At 44.0% G+C, this 24,487-nt stretch overlaps 1 protein-coding gene across 2 annotated transcripts in view; it reads left to right on the top strand.

Annotated features, from left to right (window-relative positions):
• The window catches only part of CENPF (centromere protein F), a 364,724-nt gene that overhangs the window by 180,097 nt on the left and 160,140 nt on the right, over positions 1–24,487 (top strand). For both annotated transcript variants that reach the window (XM_069233898.1, XM_069233897.1), the window contains exon 13: positions 910–6,726. In XM_069233898.1, the coding sequence (XP_069089999.1) occupies positions 910–6,726 (5,817 nt within the window). The remainder of the gene's footprint in view (positions 1–909; positions 6,727–24,487) is intronic.

The raw sequence follows: 24,487 nt of genomic DNA, 5'->3' as shown, positions 1-24,487 counted from the left end.
GCAGTCTTCTGGAAAAATGCAACAGCACAGAGCTCTCTTCAAACCAGTAGCACCTTTTCTAAAATATCAAGCCATTTCAGGAAAAAAAAGAAATTAATCTCCCCTCACTAAAACCAGGGCTCCCTTAGAGAGACAGCAGAAAGGCAGGGTGCACAAACTCCAAATAAGTTATCTGATGAAGATCCATTAATGGGATCCTGGGAGACAAAGGCTAACCCTTCTAAGCTTGATGCTTTTGTCCAAGGACCCCGTTGAACTTTAACATTGCTAGTTGATCATCAGGGTCCATTAACCTAAGCTCATGTGATTGAAGTTTTATTACCCTACCCCTATAAAGATTTAATTCATTAGATGACCAAAATGAGAATAGATATCTAATATCCATTTCTAGAGGTGAGTTTTTCAGAAACGATGCAAAAAAATATGAACTTCTGTCACTGGGTCATTTGTCGCAATACATTCAGAAGAATGCATATTCTGCTTCTGTGTGGTACTCTAAGCAATATCAAAGATTGTCAGTCACCACAGAGCAATCAATGCATATGTAGATGTTGTACCTCTGCAGCGAGCAAATGATCTGATGATTGTTAATGTTGTAGCACTAATCAGTGATGGCACAATTAGACCAATACATTTCAGGCCAGTCTTGTATCAGAGGGCTGCGTTTAAAATGAAGGAAAATTATCTTCTACATATTCTGTGGGGACTGAAACTGGTTTAACATTTTGGTAGTTCAGTAGGCTTAGTGAAAAGGAACAATTGTCAAAGGGCTCTGTCAGTGGCGCCTTTTGGCTAACGTAATGATGTTTTTATATTTTGTGAGTAATTGTTAAATGTACTACTATAAAAAATATTTTTTTTCTCAGTATTTCCTGTCATTAAAAGCAGCCTGCATTTGTTATGTTTCAGACCTCCCAGGTTAACTTCAAACCAGAAGGTAATGGCTTTCCACATCAGCACGCTTACGAGAGAAATGATGCTCTAAAGGCTGTGTTGCTCTCTGAAAATATAAACAAGGAAGTTAAAAATATTTCTGCGACTCTGATTTTGCAAAATCAAGTTAAGCAAGAAGAGTGTAGTCCACTGAAAGAAAATAGTAAAAACTCTTCAAACTGTAGCACAATGTTCATGGATATCAATCCCAAATCTTCATCCCCTGTTTGTATTGAGGAGCACAAGGTAATCACTGTTGATAATCTCGTTGATAAGCAACATTATTCTAATACAAATCTCATTGTGCATGAGGATATTGGGGAAAGCAAGAGTGAGGTTTCTTCCTTTCTTATTGAAAATAAAGATTTATTGTCAAGGCTTGATGCAAACCAGATGGAATTGAAGGCAAAGGTTAGTACAGTATTACAAATGGAAATAAAAATAATGGAACTAGAAAATGAAAAGAAAACTCTTCTTGAAAAAACCCTATCAATGTCATCTGAAAATGAGCAGCTTTCTCATAGTCTGATTGATCTGAGAAACAACCTTGTGAATGTGACATCTGAATTGGAAATGTATAAAGTTCAGCAAGCCAGAGAGCTGCTCAGTCATTCTGAAGGGTTGAAAGGAGAATGGAAAGAAAAATACCTACAGATAGAAATTGAACTCAAAAGAACAAAGTCAGAAAAAGCCAACATTGAAAATCATGCTCTTGCACTGGAAGCTGATTTTGAGGAGCTTCATGTTAAGAGTCAGAAATTGCAAAATGAAAATGACAATAAACATAAGCTTATTTCTAGCATAGAAGAGAAGCTTACTTCCGTCACAGCTGAGAAAAATCAACTTAACCAAGAACTTTGTAACTTAGCTGAGGAACATGAAGAATTGGGTCAAATGCATCAGAAACTAAAGGAAAAAGTGAAAGAGCTTGAATCATGGAAAGTCGATTCCAGTGAGTTTATTAAAATACTAGAAGCAGAGATCAAGACACACAAAAATTTCCATGCCAAGGAATGGGGCGTAAATGAATTATCAGTAGAAAATGGTACTGCCCTTTGTCTCTCACAGCAATTTGAAAAGAGCACAGAGGTGCATACAGTACAGACTGAAGATTCCCAAAACCAGATTAAAGCGTTAATGGAAGAGAAAGAAATGCTTTTAAAGGCTTCTGAAGTTCTGAAGAAAAGGATAACCGAGTTGGAATGTGAAAATATAAAATTTTCAACAACTATTGAGTGCATACTCAATGAAAAAATAGAAATTGTCTCAAAATTGAAGTTCACTGAAGGAGAAGTAGCTCAGATACAGAATGCCATGGAAACAATGAAAATATGTGTAGAGTCGCATGGGAATGAAAAAAAGCTCCTTGTTGAAAAACTAAAAGAGAGTGAGCAGATATCAAGTACTCTTCTAGATAAAGTAGAGAGTCTTCAGCTTGACTTAGAAATATCAGCGGAAAATCTAGAAACTATGAAAGTTCAAGTTAAGGCTTCCCAAAAGGAGATAGATAGCCTAAAATCTTTCAATGGAGATATGACTTCAAAGACACAGGAGTTGAATTTAGAATGTGCTTCCTACAGAACAAAAAATGAAGAGTTGAATGCAGAGCTGCGGAAAATCAAGAGAAACCTATCTGAATTAGAAACCTCTCAATTAACCATTACAGACATTTTGAAAAAGCATGAAGACGAAAAGGAAAAAATGCTTCAGGAATCCAAATGTGTAGTTTCACAGTTGCAAAGTGAGGTTAAAGTTTTACAAGAGGAACTTTCTGAAAAGAGCCTTCTCAAGCAGGAATTTGAAAAGAATACAGAGCTGCAGACATTAATGCAGGAAGAACTCCAAAACCGAGTAGGACAGCTAATGGAAGAAAAAGAGGTACTTATCAAGGCAACTGAAGGTTTACAGATGAAACTTGATGAATCAGAATCAGAAAAATCCAGACTGAGTCAGTCTTTGAAATGTGTTCTTACTGAAAAACGTGAAATTATATCTCAGTTGAATTCTACCCAGGAAGAGGTAGCTCACATGCGGTGTGGAATAGAAAAACTGAAACTCCACATTGAGTCTGATGAGAAAAAGAAACATCATCTAATTGAAAAACTGAAACAAAGTGAAAAGAAAACAGACTCCCTTAAGGACAAAATCAAACATCTTGAAAGAGGTATTGTGATTATTCCAGTTGAGTCATCAAAAGAGGAGGCAGAAGGTGGTTTAAAAGAAGACCAGACTGAAAAATTTATGCATTTGAATTTTAATACGCTGAGAGAAGAGAAGGAAAAGCTAAACAAAGAACTTCAGCGGACTCTTAAACAGCTATCCGAATTTGAAGCCTCTCAATTGAAGATTGCAAACATTATGGAAAGGCATGAAGCTGAAAAGGCTAAACTACTAGAGGAGTCAAGCACTTCTGTTTCGTCTCTGCAGACTCAGTTGAAATATTTGCAAGAAGAAGTGTCTGAAAAGAACAAACTTATTCGTCTAAATCAAGAACTTGAAAGGAGATCTGGGATGCAGCGCTTACAAAATGAAGAACTCCAAAGCAACATAGAAGACTTAAATGAAGAAAAAGGAAGGCTCTTAAAGGACTCTGAAACTCTAAAAGCTAGACTGGCTGATTCTGAATCTGAAATCTCAAGACTTTCCAAAGCTTTTGAATGTGCACTTTGTGAAAGAAGAGAGCTGGAGATGAGACTGACTTCTTTTCAAGAAGAAACATCTTGCATGCACTGTACTATCGAGCACCTGAAGATACAAATAGAATCGAAAGAGAAAGACAACAAGGACATGATTGAAAATCTGAAACAGAGTCAACGGAAAGCAGATTCTCTCCAAGACAAAATTGAAAATCTTGAGAGAAATATGCTGATATCTGAGGAAAATTTAGAAGATGCAATTATTCAGGCTGAAAGTTCCAAAGAGGAGGCAGATAACTTAAAAACCCTGAACAGTGACTTGACTAAAAAGCTGAAAGATTTGGAATTTGAACTTCACACAATCAAAGCAAAGCATGAGTATTTAATAACAGAACTGAATCAAACTCGAGAACAAGTCTCTAAATTAGAAGTCTTCAAGTCCCACACAGTTAAAATGTTAGACCAGTATGAAAAAGAAAAGATTCAAATGCTTGCAGACTCAACATCTTCAGTTTCATCTCCACAAACACAGATAGAGGAACTAAACAAGCAGCTCCTTGGAGAAGATATTGTGCTTCTCAAGCAGGAGTTTGATAAGAATGCTGCTATGCAAATAGCAAGAATTCAAGAACTCTTAAACCAAAATCAAGAGTTGATAGAAGAAAAACAATTACTTTTGCAGACATCTGAAACGTTACGATCAAAATCAGCTGCCTCTGAATCTGAGGTTTCAAGACTTTCCAGTGCACTAGAATGCATAGTCCCTGAAAGGAGTGACATTGAAACAAAACTTAAATCTTCCAATGACGAAGTGGTGCAGTTGAAAATGCGCATTGAAGCCTTGATGTTGCAGATTGCAAGCATAGAGAAAGAAAAACAGGTTACGGTAGAAAGGTTGAAACAAAGTGAGTGGGCAGCAGATTCTCTTAGGGACAAAATTGAGAGTCTTGAAAGAAACCTGGTGATGGCAGATGAAAATCTTGAAGACTTAATTATTCAGCTAGAAAGTACCAAAGAGGAGGTAGAAAGTCTAAAGGCTCTGAAGGAGGACATGACTCAGAAGCAGGAGGGCTTGAATGCTGAACTTGAAGCAGCCAGAGCAAAGAATGAGGTTCTAAACAAAGAGCTAAAGCAAACTCAAAAGCAAGCATCTCAAGCTTGTGCATCTCAAGAAGACCTTTCATTAATCATTCAGCAACATGAACCTGAAAAGGTCAGAATGAAAAAAGAATTGAATACTGTAATATCACTGGGAAATAAATTGAAAGATTTAAGTAAGCTAAACGAACAAAGCAATCTAGTTCATCTTGGAGAGGAAGATGACAAGAACACAAACATAAAGAAATTACAATTGGAAGAACTCCAAAATGAGGAAAGACAACTTAATGTGGAAAAGGAATTGCTTTTGCAAAACTCTGAAACTTTAAAAGCCAGACTGAATGAGTCAGAAGCTGAAATCTCAAGACTCTCCAGTGCTCTTGAAACCATACTGTCTCAAAAAGGAGATGCTGAGCTAAGACTTGCCTCATCCCATGAAGATGTTACTTACATTAAGAATTGCAATGAATCCCTAAAATTACAAATGGTGTCCATTGAGAAGGAAAAAGAGGATATGATTGGAAAACATATCCTGAGTCAAAGGAAGGTAGACTTACTTCAGGTCAAAGTCAGAAGTCTTGAACAAAACGTAGAACAACTGATGATTCAAACTGAGGCTTCAAAACAAGAGGCTGAAAACTTAAAAGCCCTGAAAAAAGACCTAATGGAAAAGCAGGATGATCTGGTTGCTAACAGAGAGTCTGACCGAATTAAAAGTGAAGTCTTGATTAAGGAGCTACAACAAACCAAGGAAAAGGTAGCTGAATTAAAAGCCTCTCAGTTGAACCGGTCTCAAATTCTAGAACAATCTGAACAGGAGAAAGGCGACATAGAGTATCAATCAAAATCTCTGTTGGAAGACTTAAACAAACAAATAAAAGAAAATGACAGTCTCTTACATCTTCAGAAGGAATATGAGAAGAATGCAGAGATGCACACCTTACAGATAGAAGAGCTTCACAATCAAGTAAGGGGGAAGAATAAAGACATAGATTTGCTTTCACAGACATCTGAAATTTTGAAGTCAAAGTTGATTGAGTCAGAATCTGAAATTGCAAAACTTTCCAAGTCTCTTGAATGTGCACTGGAGATTAAAGTGGAAACTGAATTGAAACTGACTCATACCCAGGGACAAGTGACAAAGCTGCAATGTGTAATTGACAATTTGACCATACTCCAAGAATCTATTGAAAAGGATAATCTACAGTTGAGTAAAACAAATCAAGAGACTGAACAGAAAGTAAACAGTCTTCTGGCTAAAATAGAAAGTATTGAAAGAGACTTGCATATTTCTGAAGAAAATGAAAAACATTTGTATATTCAGACAGAAAAGTTAACAGCCGAGAAAGAAGACCTAAATGAAAAGCTCAGACAAGTGGGTTTGGAACTTGTTGCCATTCAAGAGGAAAAGGAGGATTTACACAAAGAACTAGAGCAAACCCAAGCAAAAATATCCCAGTTAGAAATAAGCCAGTCACTCATGTCAAATCTTGAGAAAAGTATCCAGGAAAAAATAAAAGGTGAGGAGGAGTCCAAATCTTATATATCCTCATTGAAGTTGCAGCTCAAAAACGTGAGTGCCGAATTGGACCTTTTCTGTAATGAGCAGAAAACCCTGAAATCCAAGGGAGAAGGTCTGGCTAGTCAGTTAGCTTCTTTGGAACAAGATAAGACTCAGTTGCTGCAGCAATTGAAGGAAACACAAAGCAATCACAAGCATTTACAGTCTTCTTGTGAGGAACTGACCAATGAAAAGATCACGTATGAGAGCAGAATCAAAGAGACAACCCAAACAATCATCATGTTGCAGCAACAAGTTACATGTGCAGAGCAGTGTAAAGAAAACCTTGAATCAGCTCTTGAGGCTGAGAGGGGGATCTGGGCAGAGGAGAAAAAAAGACTTCAGAGATATATTGACGAGTTGGAGCAGAATATAGAGGCCATGTCTGCTGAGAAACAAACACTTCGTGATACTGCAGAAATCCAACAAGTTTCATTGATCAACTATGAAAAAGAGATCACCTCTGCCAAATCTGAAAAATTTGCACTTGTTGATAAGGTAATATTCTGTTGGTTAAACATATATATTCTGTAAATATCAAACATTATTTATGCAGTAGATACACCAATGCAAATGTTTGGTATAATTGCAAATTTCAGGGTGCACATAATTGAAAATTGATAGACCTTCTCTCTGGCCCACTTTTAATGCATCATAATTAAATATTAATGCTTTGATTAATTATTGGTGATCTTTATTACACAGAGACCTCCTCCACACATTATTCCTTTTTGCCCAAGATCTTGTCTGTGGGATGTGATCCACCTGTGGACACAGACACCAGAAAGGTCCATCTAAACAATCTTTTCTTAACTCCTCCCATAAGGGAAGTGTAAAAGGGTCACACCTCTTACAAAAGCTAAAGGAAACAATGTCCAACACTCTAAGGACGTGAGGGGATGCAGCCAGATTTAGATAAGGACTAGGAAAAGGATGAGTAGGACTGTAATGAAAACTGACAGTAAGTAATCAAGGTGTTGTCTATTCATGTTGCCACCCTTAACGATAAGGAAATGGCAAGTAGTGAGGCATGCATGGGTAAAAGGACATGTACTCCAAAAAGTAATGCACCATTGCAGAAAAATTTAACATAGGCACTACATTACACATCAGAACAGAGCAGCCGTACCAAGGTCTCCACCAGAAGGAAGTACCTACAGCTTGTAGTGTTTAGCTAAAGTGGCAAGTAAAGCCTGGGTGGCAGTGTAGTAATCATCTAGAAGAGAAAATAAATTTTCCTGGCGTCAGTCCAAGAACCGCCTAGTCCTTTAGTAGAGTGGTTGTGGCAGCAGGTAAATTAGTGAAAAACCATGGAAATATCTTGACTTGCAAAGGGTAGAGACTGAAGCCTTTTGGCCCTGCTGACCCAAGCCAAAGTAAAAAGGTGGGATCTGAGACCGTGAAAGCGGAGACCTGAATCAGTTCCTAACAGTTATGTCTATCTCCATCGAATGTCTGGACTCATCAGCCGATAAAGAGAAAGGGCACTGGTAAGAAGTAACAATCTTCTGGTGGAGAATGGACATCAGTATTTTATGGACAAAGTCCACGGAAAGGCTCCGGGCCAAAACATCAGGTTGAAACCAAAGAAAAGGAGTAGAACACAAGAGTCCCAGTCTGTTGGCTGCAGTGACAGCAGCTAAGATGGGAATGTGGAAAGCATGAGACCACTGCTGACCCAGGCCATCTCCCAAATACCAGAGAACAAAGAGCTGAAACTAAACCAATTGACAACAAAGAGCCAAAACTGCCATGCCAGGCCTGAGTCCATTTCTCAAAAAATCCAGAAAAGACAAATGGTAACTAGAGCATTGGGACAGGGTCAATAGAACATTAGGAAGAGCTCCATGAGTGGTTGAAGAACAAAGAGTGGAAGTCTAATGGGTCTTTTGGTTAGCCAGAGCTATTCCTGAAGTCACCCCCTCGCTACACAGGCTGTAAGGTGTAGATTAAGAAATTTGTAAGAACCGTCCACAAGAGAGGGATGGCAGGCAAGGTAGGATTGATTCTAGACCCAAAGGCGTTTTCCAGAGAAGGGGAACCAAAAAACGCTTTTTGTGACAGCATCCACCAGGATGGCATGAGTTTTATTCTTTTGAACCCTGATGCAAAACCTTTCAATAAGAGAAACAAAGGGAAAAGCAAATGGTAACAGAGCAGGCCACGTAAAGTACAGGGAATCCATCCCATTGCCACAAGATTCTGAAGAGGTACAGGAGAAAATGAGCATCCTTACAACGTGAAATGTGGTTGATGTGTGGCTGACTGGACTCGTGGCAGATTTCCTGGATGAGGGCCAGTCACAGCAATCCCATTGGATGACAGATCCTGTTCAGAGCCACTCTCCAAATTGTCCCTCCCTGGGTTTTGGATGTTAGTGAGAAAGACCAGGCGAGACACTTCCAGAAGCAGATCTGGTGTGCGATTGACAACGTGAAGTGAGAGTTGCCAAAATCATGGAGAATGGGTTTTCTGTCCTTACCAAAACTGTCGGACTCATAGAGGTAACCAAGATCTGGAGGCCCTAGGAAATAACTAGGAAATCTATCCATACAGTGGGTGGCCTCCCTTGTGTTGAGTACCGCTGGGTGCTTTGAATTTCCAGGGTTGCTTCCCTACCTGTACTGCTGCCATCTGTGTTGATAATTGCTGTAGAGGGAGAAATCAGGTATTCCCCTAGAAACCTGCCACAGTAGAGAATCACCATTGTGGTGGGACACAGAGACCAGAGCGTCAAGGTCCTCCTAGACTAGCTGCTAGTGATGAAGGACATGATGAATCAGGGTTTTTTATGGAACTAACAGAATAAAATCTCAAAAGTCATGAGCTGCCATTTCCTCTGAACCTGCCACTAGCACTAGAAGAGATTGTGCACTTCAGAAGCTGTAGAGGAGGAAGAAACCCTGTCGGCTCAGATAGTGAGGAGGCCTCCTATGAACTTGAGGTAGTAGTAGGGGAGAAAATGTCGACTTACTCAGATGTAGAAAGAAGGCCATGAAGTTGAAGGAAGGCACTGACCTTTTCTATGTGCTGGGCAGCCAGATTGAGGTAAGAGGCATCTACCACTTGTCTACGTGAGTCAGAAGATGAAAGCTTTCCCAATAAATGATGAACACCAGGGGAGCCATAACCTCAGTCAGCTCATGAGGGGAGTATTTTGGTTTGAATGGAACAACCTGAAATTGAAAGTGTCTGTTTGTCAGAACAAACCTCAGTAAAAGCTGACGGGAATGTGAAATTACTTGTCCTTCATGATGATGGACATCAGGAAATAGTGAGGGGTTACAGACTGAAAGAGCTGGGGGCACAGATTCACTTCTTTCAGGTAGACGAAGAGATAGTTTAGGCACCAGTAACAAGATAGGATAGGCTCCCAAGGCCTCTTCGGCAGAGGAAGCTGCAACCACAGAACTTTTATGAACAAGATTCTGGACACTTTGGTGTACAGCCTAAAGTGAAGCGAAACATTGCCAGGAGGAGGTATTTGGGCAAATTCTGTGGCGTATGCCCAACGAATGATGTCTAGCATCTACTGTTCTGGGACGTCTTAAAACAAGGCATTGAGTAATAATTGAAGCCTGCTACCATCCCACATGAGAAAAGACACTGCGAGGAGATGATAGGCCTCAGTTTTAGTTAGATGTTTTGCTTCTTGAGTAACGTCCTTGGCCAACAGTTTGTCTCAAGTTTACAGAAGTAAGGCAAATGCTTGCATGAAGCTGCAGCTGAAGTTTGAGGATAAAGAAGGATGGTTAAATTCCTATGCTCAGTGTCCTGTTTGACCATTTCCTCTAGGCGGGACTAGCAGCTGCTTCCCAAGAAAAGGAACTTTGAGGAGCAGTGTATTTTGCCAGATCCTCATTCCAGGTGAAGCAGACAGAAATGTCTGCTGGCTACTGCCCATAAGCCCTGAGGAAGGCACTTTCAAAGTATCCAGGGCAATATCTGAAATTAAGTGCTGTTCTTTTTCTGTAATGTCATTCTAGAAGGCAGAGTGAGAGCCATCCTTAAGAGCACCCAAGAGGGCCTGATAATCCTTCATCAGAAACTGAGCAGCATAAGCAACATAGGTGTGGGCACAAAGGGCGAACACAGTTGAATGTTCAAACTTAAGGGCGTATTTGACTAATTTTTCGGTGGTGACTATGGCAGATGCATCATCTGAAGCTACAATCAAACATCTAGAAATAAAAGGGAGACTACAGTCTGCCTGGGAGATACCAAGGAAGTCTTGTTCAAAATACTGAAGAGGGTACAGCTTGGAGCAGATGAGTGGCACAGATGATTTTTCATGTTCCCTTGAATCCCATAAAAGCAAGAGATTGATACCATGGTGCAGGGGAAAACAGTTGCAACAGCAGGAATGGAGTGGTCACAAATGTTAAAGAAGTCCAGATACCAAGGTAGCTGGCAAGCAGACTCCATGGTCGAGTGAAGAGGACAACCTCTGTCAACACCTCCTTTTTAACATATTTCTTTTTGGACTCAGTGTTAGTAATGTCATTGCCCTCGGCACAGCACAGCGACTAGTCAGTCTCCTCAGATTTATTCACAGGTCCCTTGATAATATTGATTACATGTACGCAGAGTTCCGCAGGTGCATTCAGACCAGCAGGAGTTGGAATAATAGTAAGACTTTTAGCAGATACAGGAAGATATTTTAGATGGATAGCATCTATTGTCTCTTCAATCATAGGCTACCGAACCACGGAATCAAGAGTCTCAATCTGAAGAGGAGGCTTGGAAGCAGGGACAATTCAAGCACTGGTGAGAGAAACTTGTCATGTCTGTACCTCTTATGTCTGTAACCCTAGCAGTACTGGGAAGTGATGTCACTGTTTTGACTAGTGTTTGCAAGGGCTACTAACCATGATCACAGGGAAGCTCCGGTGGGAACAGAGTAAACCTAGGCAACAAAAACAAAACCAAGGCAGGCTAAACTACAGGAATGTAGTAAAATAACATGATTTCTCACTCTGGCAAATGGGAAAGTGTTGGATAACAGGGAGTCCATTATTATCCTGAAGGTCAGGTGCCAAAGCACCTAGGCACCTGCCTCTTGAGAACCCGTAAAACAGGACATAAGTAAGGGAGTTTGACACTAGTGCACCTCACCTTTGGGAGGAGGAGTTTTAAAAACAAGATTTTTTATGTAGGGCTGTCAAATGCATGCCTTCTGGTAATGTGTCACTCCTCACAGATAAGATCTAAGAATGTAAGTGTGTTAAACATGAATTAAGATGAAAAAAGATTCAATAAGAAACATGAAGTATTTAACATCCATGACAAAGGAGTAAGCATTTGTGCATCCCATAACAGATTATTAAAGTCTTAATTTTGAAATAATTTTATTTCCCCTGTTAATTTTTTTAAAGTTTTTTTTTAGGTAGGTAGTAAAGAACAGGATTTCTTATTGTTTTGTAGCCAAACTGCTCGTTAAATCCTGCTCCTATGTAATGAGTGCTAATGTTTCTGTTAATCAGGGGTGTCTGACTAAAAACAGTGAAAGTAATTATAGACAGACTGGAAAGTCTCCCCCTTGGTTTAATGTCTGTATGTTTTTATAACCTATAATTCGGGCCTTGTATTGAATGTTGTGAAAGGGTTGCAAAGCTGTATATTATAGGAATCTGTTGATTCCTGTGAAATATGGAAAAATATTTTAGAAGGATCATGTAATTCCTGTGATATTTGCCATCCTCCTCTCCCATCGGCTTTCCTGAATTTCTGTTTTCAGTTTTTCCTTTACCACGTGGGGAAGGCTGAAATCTACACTCTGCTCCTTTCAGCAGTGGTGGTGGGTAGCAGCTGGGGACTCACCTCTCTCATCTAGTCACTTTGTTAAAGCACAGTTTCCACGGTGGAGCACATTTGGCTGGATACCTTTTTCTCCTTATGCTTTTCTTAGTTCCTTTTCTACTGTGAAGCATTCTGTATAAGGTAGAGACATTTAGTTGCAGATTCCTTACCTTGGAATTTCCCCAGGCATCATCCTGGATCTGAGATTTTTCTCAAGCAGCACCCTTCTGCACCGTTAGGTGGCGTCGATTGGCTCAACATGCGTCGACTGCGCCGGATATGACGTGCGGGTCCTATAAAGCCACCATCCCCAGACGCTGTTCGTTTCTTTTCGCGAGAGCCAGCATTGATCTGAAGAAAGAGCTACCCCATAGTCACTTTTTGGCTTTTTTCCCCCAACTTTTATCAAAACTTTTTTTGAGAATTTCTGCTCCTGGCATGTCGAGGGATGTCTTCGTGTAAGACCGAGTTCAAGCACTGCGGATCCTGCCATCAAGCGATGATTGCAACGGATACCACCTCATTTGATTTTGGTATCTGGAGCGCAAGCATGACCCAAAGTGGTTCTCTGAATACCAGGCCATGAATTTGAAGGCTTTGGGGGAGCGGTCCCCAAGGCTGGTGGCGGCCAGTGCTCGGCTCCGAGTAAGGCCCGATCTCAGTCGAGAGGAAGGTCTCAGGATTGGTCGCAGAGCCCCCCTCTTCTTTGTCCCACTCCAAGTCCTTGGGACATTCGGGTAAGTCGAGGCATAAGAAGAAGACGAAGATGCAAAACATTGTTCGACTTCACCTCGTCCAGCGGCAGACGAGACATTGAGAGCATTGTTGATCTAGGCCTCCATCTGCAGAGCTGACTTCGTGCCTCCCCGAGTTTCTGGGAGCCGGAGAGACTCATGCCCAACTTGAGGAGTTTTATCAGGCCATGTGCCTCAGTTTTGGGGAATTTGACTCTGCTATGTGCCTTTGGGCCCTGTGGAGTCAGAAGGGGCCCCTTCGTATTCTGTGCCGGCGTCGTTTGCCTTGGCTGTGAGGGGGCACGCATGGATCCATTCCTGAACCCGAACCTATGCCAGTTGGTCCACTTTGACCTTCCCCAGTGCCAGTCCCGATTCTCATTGCTGACTCTGACACAGAGCTGAATGGGTGTCATGCGATGCAGAATCCGACAGGGGCCTTGCCCACTATGCTGGATTCTGAGCCTTATTCCTATGGCTAGGTTACTTTGAGGAATGGGGTGGGGGGGGGGGGGGGTGTCGCTGGACCTTTTAGAATACAAGACCCCATGGACTGGTCTATGGACCTGGGTGATAACAGTGGGCTGGATACCTCCCTAGATACTGGCATGCTCTCCCTCCCTACCATGGCTACGGAGGAGGGAGTGTCATATTCAGTCGTGGTGCGGAGAGCAGCCAAGGTCTTGGACCTTGAGCTCACTTCGGTGGCAGTCAGGGCTAACCTCCTGACAGGTGCTTCAGCTTAGAGCTTCATTCTGTGAGCCCCTGCTCCCCTTTAATGAAACGTTTCGGATGTCCTACTGGGTGCTTGGTCCAAACCCAGCTCATTGGCTCCTGTGTGCAGGACAATTGCCCACCCCCTATCGCCCTGCTCTGGGTGACCTAGTTTTCCTGACTCGAAACCCCACCCCTTAGAGCTCGGTTATCCGAGCACCACCTCCCAAGGCGCATTCCCTTCCGCACATAAAAATAGGAAATTCAAAAGGCGGGACTCACTTGGGAAGAAGATGTTTTCTTCTGCCAGCCTAGCATTGCAGACCGTGAACACTGCATGCCTTTATTGCCATTATTCCCATAAGCCGTGGGATAAGGTTGCTTTCACAGGTCCAGGACGAGGCCCAGGCTGTACTGATGCTGATGCAGTTGCTCATGGTAGAGATGCAGCAAAGTTCACAATGCGATGTGGACTGGACACGACTGACTCACTGGGCAGAGCGGTTGCTTCAACAGTGGCCTTTGAGGTGCCACTCCTGGTTGAGGATGTCTGGCTTTTTAAGGGATGTCCAAACTATTCTGATAGGGTTGCCCTTTTATGGCACCTGTCTCTCCGGAGAGAAAGCAGGCTTGGCACTTGAACGCTTCAAGGATTCTTGTTTTATGGGCAGGTCCTTTGACCTTGTGGCGGCCCCGTGTCCCCGACAGTCTACTCTTCTCCCCTTTCGTGGCTATAAGAGGGGCACCCAGCCGGGTCCGTCTCCTTCCAGCCACCGTGCCGTTCATACTGCCCAGCCTCTTCGTGGCTGGGGACATAGGATCCACCGTCCTCATGGATCAGGGAACCTGAGGTCTGGCCAGTCCGCCACTGCCCCCTCTGCATCTGCCTCCAAACCATCCCAGTCTGAAACATCCCCACCAGGATCTGCCATCACCTGCTACAATGGCAGTCCATTACTTCAGGCAGGTGCTTTGCAGATAATCTGAAGAGGCTACTCCCTCCCCTTCGAGACTACCCTTCCATCCATGCCATCTTCCTACAATGGGATGATGGAGGATCACTTGGCACTTCTCCGAGAGGAAGTTACGGCTCTATTGGCCAAGGGAGCCATAGAGAGGGTGCCTGTGCCTGAAGTAGGTCGTGGTTGTTATTCCCACTACTTTCTGGTGTCCAAAAAGGATAAGAGCCTCCTCCCTATCCTAGAAAATCTTTCTCAAGAAGGAGAAGTTAAAATGCTTATTCTGTCTCAAGTTCTATCTGCCCTGGACCCAGGAGACTGGATGGTAGCGTTGGACTTGCAGGATGCTTAATTTTGTATTCCCGTCTTGCCTGCCCACAGACATTACTTGTGGTTCATGGTAGGCCATGAGCACTTTCAGTTTGCTGTGCTCCCCTTTGGCTTACCAGCACCCCTTGGGTGTTCACCAAGCTGATGGCAGTGGTCGCATCTAATCCGTGCAGATCTGGGGTTTCATTCGTCTCCTATTACGATATTGGGTAGTTGAAGGCGGGCTCTCCCCAGGCTGTCGTCTCCCACCACCAGACTACAGTGGACCTCCTGTATTCGCAGGGGTTCACTATAAACATATTGAAGTCACACCTGTCTCCCTCTCAGATGCTCCCTTTCATTTGAGCTGTTCTGGAAACCCTGCAGTTTTGGGCTTATCCTCCTGAGCGGCGAGTCCTTGATGTTCAGGCTATGATACGGATGTTTGAGCCTCTATCCTGGATTTCAGTGAGAATGACTGAGGCTGCATGGGCCTCATGGCCCTCTGCATCCCGCTCGTGGAATGCCAGAAGAAATATGCGGGCTTTGCAGTGGCACCTGAAGTTTCAGTGGGTGCAGCATCAGGGGAATCTCTCTGACCTTGTCCAGATCTCGGCGGGAACTGTATGAGATCTGCAGTGGTGGCTAACGAACTGCAATTGGCCAGAGGCAGATCCCTCTCCCTTCCCCAACCAGATCTGACAGTAGTGACAGATGCATCACTCCCGGCATGGGGGCGGCCACCTGGTAGAGTGGAGATTAGAGGTATCTGGTCTCCAGCAGAGTCCGGACTTCACATTAATCTGTTGGAGCTCTAGGCAATCAGACTAGTATTGAAAACATTTCTTGTTCTCTCAAAGGGAAGGTAGTGCAGGTGTTCACGGACAACACCACTGCCGTGCGGTACTGCAGCAAGTAAGACGGGGTGAGGTTGTGGACTTGTTGTCAAGGAGCTCTGCTCCTCTAGATGTGGTTGGAACAAGGCATTTTCCTGGTAGTTCAACATCTAGCGTGCTCTCTGAACGCCAGAATGGACAAACTCCGCTGACAATGCTTAGTCGATCACAAATGGCATCTCCATCCGGAGGTGGCGCAAGGTCTCTTTTAGCAGTGGGGAGAGCCTTGGTTAGATCGGTTAGCCTCCGCAGAGAACGCAAAATGTCAGCAGTATTCTGCGGTGGAGTTTCCAAGGCAGCAATTGCTCGTGATCTTGAGTGGAATTCAGCCCTCCTGTATGCCTTTCTGCGCACACCACTTATTCCCAGAGTTCTCAAGATCAAGAATGACAGAACCCAAGTAATCCTTGTGGCTCCAGACCGGGCATGAAGAGCCTGGTATCCCTAGCTGTTGAGCATGGAAATCGATCCTCCGATCATACTGCCACTTCCGGGGAATCCTCTGTCGCAGCAGCAGGGGAGGGTTCTCTACCCAAACCTGTCCAGTCTCTGCCTTCTTGTGTGGAGATTGAGCGGCAGCAGTTGACAGCTTTTGACCTTCTGCCCGAAGTCTGTAATGTTATCTTGACAGCCAGGCATCCCTCCACCAAAACGATGTACGCCTGTCGTTGGAAGAAATTTGTGGCATGGTGCACAGAAAAGTCTGTTCACTTTTTTTCCTTCACTCTCTGAGGTTCTATTGTTAATACTTTCTTTGGCCCTGCAGGGCTGTGCTATGGGCACTCTCAAAGGTTGTTTGTCCGCATTTTTTGTTTTTTTTGCAGGTACCTGATCACCCTTCCTTGTTTAAATCTCCTATTACTAATAAGTTCCTTAAAGGCTTTACTCATATGTTTTCTCCATACATTATGCCCAAACAGGATTTGAATTTAGTTTTGACATTTCTGATGTGTGCTCCTTTTGAGCCTCTCTACAATCTTCCTCTCAGGCTACTCACTTTGAAAGCAACCTTCCTTGGTGCCATTCCCCCTGCCCGAAGGATGAGTGAGGTGTAGGCTTTGTTATCTAAGCTGCCTTACCTTCTCATCTATTCTGACAAAGTGGTGCTTTGCACTAAGGCTTCTTTTTTTGCCAACAGTGGTCATGCCCTTTCATGCAGACCAATCAATCGCCTTGCTTATTGTTTATGCACCCCCCACATCCTTCTAAGGAAGAGGAGAGACTTCACTGCCTGGACCCAAAAAGAGCATTGGCATTCTACCTTGATTGTACCAAAGAGTTCCGGGTGGATGATCAACTCTTTGATGGGTATGTGGGTGGAAAGAAAGGTCGGGTAGTGCAGAAGAGACCCATCTCCAGATGGGTCATACTCCACATTAAAATGTGCTATGCACTGGCTAAGAAGCAATCCACTGAGGGTTTGCATGCTCATTCTACCAGAGCTAAAGCTATGACCACTCCTTGACGTCTGTCAGGCGGCAGCGTGGGCATCTCTGCACAAGTTTACTAATCACTACTGCCTGGACAGTCAGGTCCGTAGGGATGGGCCCGTTTCGGTCCTTCAGGATTTTATAGCATGACCTTAGTTTGCAGATCCATCTCTGGGGATGGTAATGCTTAGGTATCTCTTCTAAGGAAAGGAATCTCAACTAGATGTCTATCCGATGGAAAAGTTACTTACCTTCTGTAACGCCTTTCCTGGTAGAGACACTATGTAATTGCAGATTTCTTACCGGCCCATCCATCCTTCCTGCTCTGCTAACTGATTTCTGGGGACAGGGACTCCTTTCAGGGCTCTAGAAGCACCATTGGTCAGTATTCTTTATGGCTCTGCACTTCTGGAGTGGAAAGTCGTAAAAAGAAACTAATGTCAGCGCACCGGGGTGGCACTTATATTGGACCCGCAACGTCCTGGGTCACTGAATCTATGACCCCAGGAGATCTCAATATTTTTTTTAAAGCACTCGGAACTGGAGCTCTGTGCTCTTTAGGTAGAGTGCAGGGACCTATTGTGGTGAATTCTGTGGCCGTCCTTTGTGGCAGGAAAAATGTTATGAGAAAGGCTTAGATGCATTATTTTTTTGTAAAGCTTTAGTAAAAACAAAATCGACATTTGCACCTACCTATAGTGCTGTTTAACCCTTTTTATTATTATGAAAATATATATAAAATTCCCTGGAAAAAAACAAAGGTAGAGGGATGTTATAGTTAGGTTCACATTTTACCCACACAAAACAATATAAATACAGCAGTTATAGTTCTACTTATGTTAGGAAACTATAACTAGTGGCCTAAAGTTACTTAACAGCACAAGTTATCATTTCTTCATAGAAGAAAAACTATAACTGCTGAATTTTAATTCTTTTGTGTGAGTAAAACATCAGCCCAACTATAACGTGGCTGTAACCTTTGGTTATTTTTTTTCAGTTAATTCCTATGTTTTTTTTTTTTTTTAACATAAAGTAATAAATAGTAACTGAAAATTAATGGCAATTTTGTGCCTGAGGGGTCCCTCGGAGCCCACTCCATGTGTCCCATGGGTTCAGGATACCTCCAGCCTGACCCCTTACACGCGTCCTTATTTCTGTTTTCTCCCCAAGAGCCCAGCTAAGAAACAAAATGGTGGCCGCAACTTTCCTTTAAGACTATGGCAAGCCAGTCAGGGTCTTGCTTTTGCCCAGATATGCGGGTATACGTAGGTGCTTGTGTATCCTCCACATGCACCATGGATCCACGCCCTTAGATGTCTCTATTTTCCTTCCTTTGCCAAAAATATTGAACAGATTTACACTGAATTACAATAAGGGCTCTTTCTAGACCAAGCTCTATCTTTCTGCGAAGTTTTGTGTAATTTCGTTCAGTGGTTTGGGTTGTAGTCGTGTATAAAAACTTCCAAATCCCCATGAATATTGAATGTGGAAAAAGTGTTTTGGGACCCTCCTTTTTCCCGGCCCCCGCTTGAGGAATCACCCCTAAACATTCCAGACAGCAGCTGAAGTAACTGGTACACTAGTTTTGAAAATTCTGGTAACATTTGTCAAACAGCATCAAAGTTATGAGCGAAACAAATAAACGTTTTCCCCAGGCACTTTTCCATAGGGATTTTAGACATGACTACTGCCCAAACTGCTGCTGTCTGGAATTACACCAAATTTAGCAGAAAGCTAAACCTTGGCCCAGAAAGAGCGCTTTTTGGAAAGTGGTCTTAATCTGTTCAGTAGTTTTGGAGTTATTAAATAAAAGACATATGTATATCTAGTGACAAGGAGGGTCCACAGAAGTGACATATCTCAGACTGAGATCGGATTGGCTGCCACCACTTCAGTCAGGAAGTGGTGGCAGCCATCTTGGGACTCAGAATCGGCCTAGTCCCAAAAAGAAACACAGAAAATAGCCATAAGGTGGGAGAATAGTAATACCCTGACCCCACTAGGCCTGATGGTAGGATTCCACAGGGACTCTGCCTGGGGCCAAAAACTATTTTTCATTATTTTTGCTGCAGAGGATCCATGGATCCTCTGTAAAATAATAAAAAAATTAAAAAGGAGCTTGTGTTTTTTTTTTTTTTTCTTTTTTTTCATGCCCCTAGATGGGCCTTGTCCAGGGGTTGTAGTGGGGTAAAATACACAGATTTCTGGGAGGGGTGTGCATGGTCTTGCTCCCTAGGCCGTTTTTGGCCTCAGGGCCCCCATCCTTCAAGGGCCCCATCCCCAGGGCCTGACCTTATACATAAGTGGGAGGGTGCCAGCAGCCCTCTCCGGAGCTGATTTCGGCCCAGGGGCCCATCTCTCTGGGCCCGGCCTCAGGTGAAAAAGGTGGAGGAGACACACTGCCCCCCTCCCCAGGCAGATTTCAGCCCCGGGGAGCCCAACCTCAGGCTGCGATTAGAAAGAGGAAGGTGGCTGCGCAGGCCCCCCTCCTTTAAATCCCCCCCAGAGCCATTATTGGCCCTTTGGACCCCATCCTCTAGGGCTGGCTCATGCTATGTCCCTGGGGGCCCATCCCTGGGACATATCAGTTTCCCACCCATGTTGGCGTGAGCAGAGAAACCTGTTTTTGCTCTTACCTGGCGGGAGCAATTTCAAAGCTCCCGCCAAGCAAGAGCAAACAAACTGTTCGCTCCCAGTGGGTGGGATCGTGAAAAATGCTCATGCCTGCTGGGAGTAGACTTCAGATCTGTTTCAAATTTGAGTATTGATCCTGTCCTGCAGGGAGCAGCATTTTTAGCTTTTCCCTGCGGGCGGAAGCAATGCTGGCTCATGCGGGTAGCCGGTTGGGGCTGCGGGTGCCTTGGGGCTCCTCCCGTTGCCCCAACGAGGACATGGTGGTTGCCTTGGGTGGACACCTATGTTCTGTTGGTTGACCTACAGGGGATGTGGGTCCCTGGGGCCAAAATCTGCCTTGGGAGGAGGACTGTGTCCGCTTATTAACTTTGGCTGGGACCCGAGGGTAGGGTCCCGCGGTCCGAAATCAGCCTGGAGGGCGGGGGTCAGCATGCCCGCCTTAATTGATTCGGCCAGGCCATAGGGGATGGCTGTGCAATCTTGAAAGGAGGGGGGGGGGGCAGCTGTGCAGCCCAGCTCCTGAGCCGTGATTGCCCCTGGGGATGCCATCCCTTGGGGCCAGGTGTGCACTTTGGAAATTAGTGGGGCTGCACGGCCCCCTTCTTCAGGCATTAATGGCCCTGGGGACCTTATGTCCCGAGGTGCCCACCCTTGGGCCACAGATGTTTGCAGTTGCTTGGCGGGAGCTTTGACAACTCCCGCCAAGCAAGAACAAACACTAAGTCCGCTCCCAGTGGGCGGGAGCAGAAAAGTTCTCCCACACACTGGGAGCAGAGTTTTCATCTGTGGGCAGGGAAATGGGCAAAAAAAATCCACTCCCACTCGCAGGGAGCAGCATATTAAGCTGCGCCTTGCGGCCGGAGCAATGATGGCTCCTGCAAAGACGGGCCACCAGATGGGGCATGTGGCCTCTAACAGGTTGGTGCCCTGGGTGGGCCACAGGACACCCACCATGTAGTGGCTGGACACTGGAAGATAGTGTTCCGGGCCAATATTGGACTTGGAAGGTACCTGCATGCCCCCTTCCCCATTTATTACCATGTAGTGGCCAGGTCCTAGGGGATGCTGTCCCCAGGGCCATCATTAGCTTACTGCTGTGTTGCGTCCGTCCTAATTTAGTGTGTGACCAGGCCCTTGAAATGGGGGGGCCCTGGGGCCAATACTGGCCTGAGGCGAGGGACTCGCGCCCGCTCCTTATATATTGTGTGCGGGAAGGCCTCAGGGGCCAATATTGGCCCTGGGATGGCTAGTATTGTTAGGTTATATTCACATTTTACACACACAAAACCATAGAAATTCAGCAGTTATAGCTAATTATTTCAAATAAGTATAAATCGTGCCCTAAGGTAACTATAACTCGCACCCTCGCCATGCATAGTTTTCTCATCAATATTTTTACTGCAAGTGTTAGAGATTTTATCAGTGATGTCATGGAAGATGAGTGGTGTAATATCTGGGGTACTTGGTGATTGTAGGAGGCTAGCTCAGTATATGGTTTACACCTATAGGTGAGGCACCCTGTAGTGAGGCCAGGCAACCCTTAGTGATAGTGTAGGCTGTTCTAGATAACCAGAGCTATCATAAGGGTAGCTGTAGAGAGCAGCTAAGGCTTATAGAGGAGGGTGTAAAGCAGTTCAAATATCATATAGATCAGTCAGTGTTGTACACACTGGAAAGAACCACACCAGTGTCCACTGATGCAAACCGGTTTATGCAGAGAGGGCACCATATGTGCCCTTCAAAGCAATCTGGTGGCACTCAGGGGCACCCCGACCCCAGCGACATCTATTTCTAAAGAAAAGGTGGTCACACCTCTTTCTTACAAGAAATCCTTTGTTCTACCTTCCCCTGCCTGAGTTAAGTTCAGCAGCAGGAGGGCAGGACAGTGTCAAGGGTCGGCAGCAGCATGGGCTGGTATGCAGACCCTACAAGGCTGTACATGCACCATTTCACAGAGGCTGCCATGGTGGACCTCTAGTCTGTTTGCATGGTCCCCCATGGGTGGCACAATACATGCGCCCATGGTGAACCTCTGATGTACCACTGCCCTAGTGGGTACCTGAGTACCATATAGTAGGAACTTACATGGGTGCAGCAGTAGCCAATTGTGGGGTGTAAATGTTACTATGAAACTAAATTTAGGGTAGAGAACACTGACACTGGGGTCCTGGTTAGCAGGAACCCCGTGTACTACAGTCTAAATATACTAACACCGGGCAAAAAGTGAGAGCATCTATGCTAGAAAGATGCTACCTTCCTACAGCGGTGTAAGGTGAGGGCACGAGTTCGTTACCTTGGGGGAGGAGTTATAGTTTCTTGAAATCATGCTAAAGATAAAAGTGAAGGGTTTTGTGCGTGTAAAATATGAACCTAACTATATCGTCCCTGTAACCTTCGTTTTTTCAATTAATTTTCAGTCTTTTTCTTTAAGGTTAAGTAAGATGCCCAGCGCAATGCACAGTGGGTTGGGGGGTTGTTTGGATCAGGGCTTGGCCTGGCATTGTGCTTCCTCCACCCAAGCATGTTGCTTCTGCTCTCCACCCCCTCCTTGACATCCATTGTCCAAGGTCAGGCCCCTGCTACCCCCATTACAGCCCTGTGTGTCTGTTGTTCTGTACTTCCCCCTCCTGCCCTGAAAAATTAGCCTGCCACCACATCCACCTCCTCCCTACCCACTGTTGTTCCAGTCCATGCACTAGCCCCTACTGTCCTGCCCTACATGGTCCAAAGTGTTGCCACTACCCCCTCCCTCCTGCCGGTCATGGACGGTTATGCTGCAAGCTTCCCTCCTGTCTTTCCAGTATGGTCAGCTTGTTGGCCTTGCCTCTTTCCGATCTCTGTTGTCCATGTGCAAGGCCCTGTCCCCTTCCTACTGCTTCCCATGGTCCTTTGTGCTGCACTGCTGTTCTGCTTGTTCTGTGTGGTGTATGGTGATGCTGCAACCCACCCCGGACGCTTGCCCTGTAAGGTCACTATGGTGCCCATACCCATCTTCCTCCTGCAGTCTTTTCTGACTCCATGTCCCTACCCCATCCCTCCTGCCGTCCGTGATCCAATATACCATACTTGTCAACACTTTGAACCTGGGAAGAGGGAGATTTTGAAATAAACAAACTGGGGAATTGATTTTCCCCATTGACTAGCATTGAAAAAGGGGATATTTTAGGCAGGAAGCAGGTAAAATAAAGCCCTTTTGGGCTTAAAAAGATTGGGAGTCTCTTGCCTGAATTGGGTCTGTTGGCATTGTTTTTCTCTCAATGGTCTGTTAGATTGCCACAACCTCTCTTGCCTGTCCTGCCTTTTTGTTTTTTTGCCAGTGCCCCCTTTTTCCCCTGACATCCAATGGTCCATTGTGCTGCCACTGCCCCTCCCGCTTGTCCATCATGGTCAACTTGTTGCCTCTTAACCCTCTTCCCTGCCCTAAATTATCCAAGTCTGTGCCGTAGACTTCTGCCTTCCCACAGTATCCTAATGAACAACTAGATTACTAACATTCTGTATTTATGACAAAAGTGTGGCACGCCTGACGTCATCTTGATGTAACCAAAACTGTAATACCTAAAGCATTTCATTTAGAAATTATAAACATGAGAGGATCTTATTTCCATAAAGATTAATGTTTGGTGCTGTAAAAAACTAAAATGAGACCTAGCGGCAAAGCACTTTTAAATTATTTACTCTCTTTGTTTTTTTATCCAGTTGATCACTTGATTATGTGTTTCACTTAGGGGAGTGGATGTGGCGTTACGGCCAGAGCTGCAGACTTTGCAACCGGGAAACCAGGTTCTAGTTTTGGCATCCGCTCGACATCATGTGATTTTGGGCAAATCACTTAATCTACCCATTCCTAAAATCAAAATGAATGTGCATTTGTGTAATGTAACTGATGCTCATGTAAAGCACTTCAATACCTTCGAGTCAAGTCTGTGTTATATAAATCTGCAAAAAAATAAAAACAAAGAAATTAAGTGTTTTGCACACTTCTGTCATTGGGCTACATTTGGGTGATAATTGTGCTACATTTGGGCCTTTTGGTGGCCATCTTGGGAGACGTATTTGTTATAAAGTTCTGTAATTTCCTCATTTGCTACAGTATCCTCTGTAGTACTTTGTTTTCCACTTCGATTCCATGAAGATGGCGTTTAAATTCAGAGTGTTAGCACTCCAGTTGCACATTAGTACTCTGTAGAGAAGCTGCTGATCACTGGAGAGTTAACTGGCACTCCTCTGCTGGTGTTGAAGTGCAAGTTTCAGTCTGCATGTCCGAATGTTTTAATGGCAGAAGAGGAAAATGTTTGAAAACACACTTAGTTTTCGAATTTTTCTTTTTACAGCACTAGGCATAATTTCTAAGTTAAATCTTTTAAGTTTTACCAGTTTGATTCAATGAAGATGACTTCCGGTGTGCCTCACATTTGTCATAAATAAGACTGTTAGCTCTAGTTGTTCTTTAGAACACTCTAGGAGTCTGCAGTGGAACACGGGGGGAATCAGCTGACAGGTTGGTCCTGTTTGAGGTACGTGTTTTACTGAGAATGTCAGACTTCGTTCTCATATGGCTTAGAAAGATAGTATGAATTTACTAAAAATATGCTCTCGTTTTAGTTTCTGTAGCTCCTTCCATATCCTCTATGTGAACATCATAAGAAAACAGTTTTCTCTGAAACACGATTCATGAAATCCCGGCAGAAGGCTTTCATAGGTTAAAATCACCTTAGAACACACCACAATTCCTAAAATTAGTATGGTATGATCAACAAATGATTTATATTGTAATTAAAATG

The sequence above is a fragment of the Pleurodeles waltl genome, chromosome 5, assembly GCF_031143425.1.
Source record: "Pleurodeles waltl isolate 20211129_DDA chromosome 5, aPleWal1.hap1.20221129, whole genome shotgun sequence".
NCBI classification, from domain to species: Eukaryota; Metazoa; Chordata; class Amphibia; order Caudata; family Salamandridae; genus Pleurodeles; species Pleurodeles waltl.
Note: the sequence above shows the minus strand (reverse complement) of the source record. Positions and strands in the feature narration are given on the sequence as shown.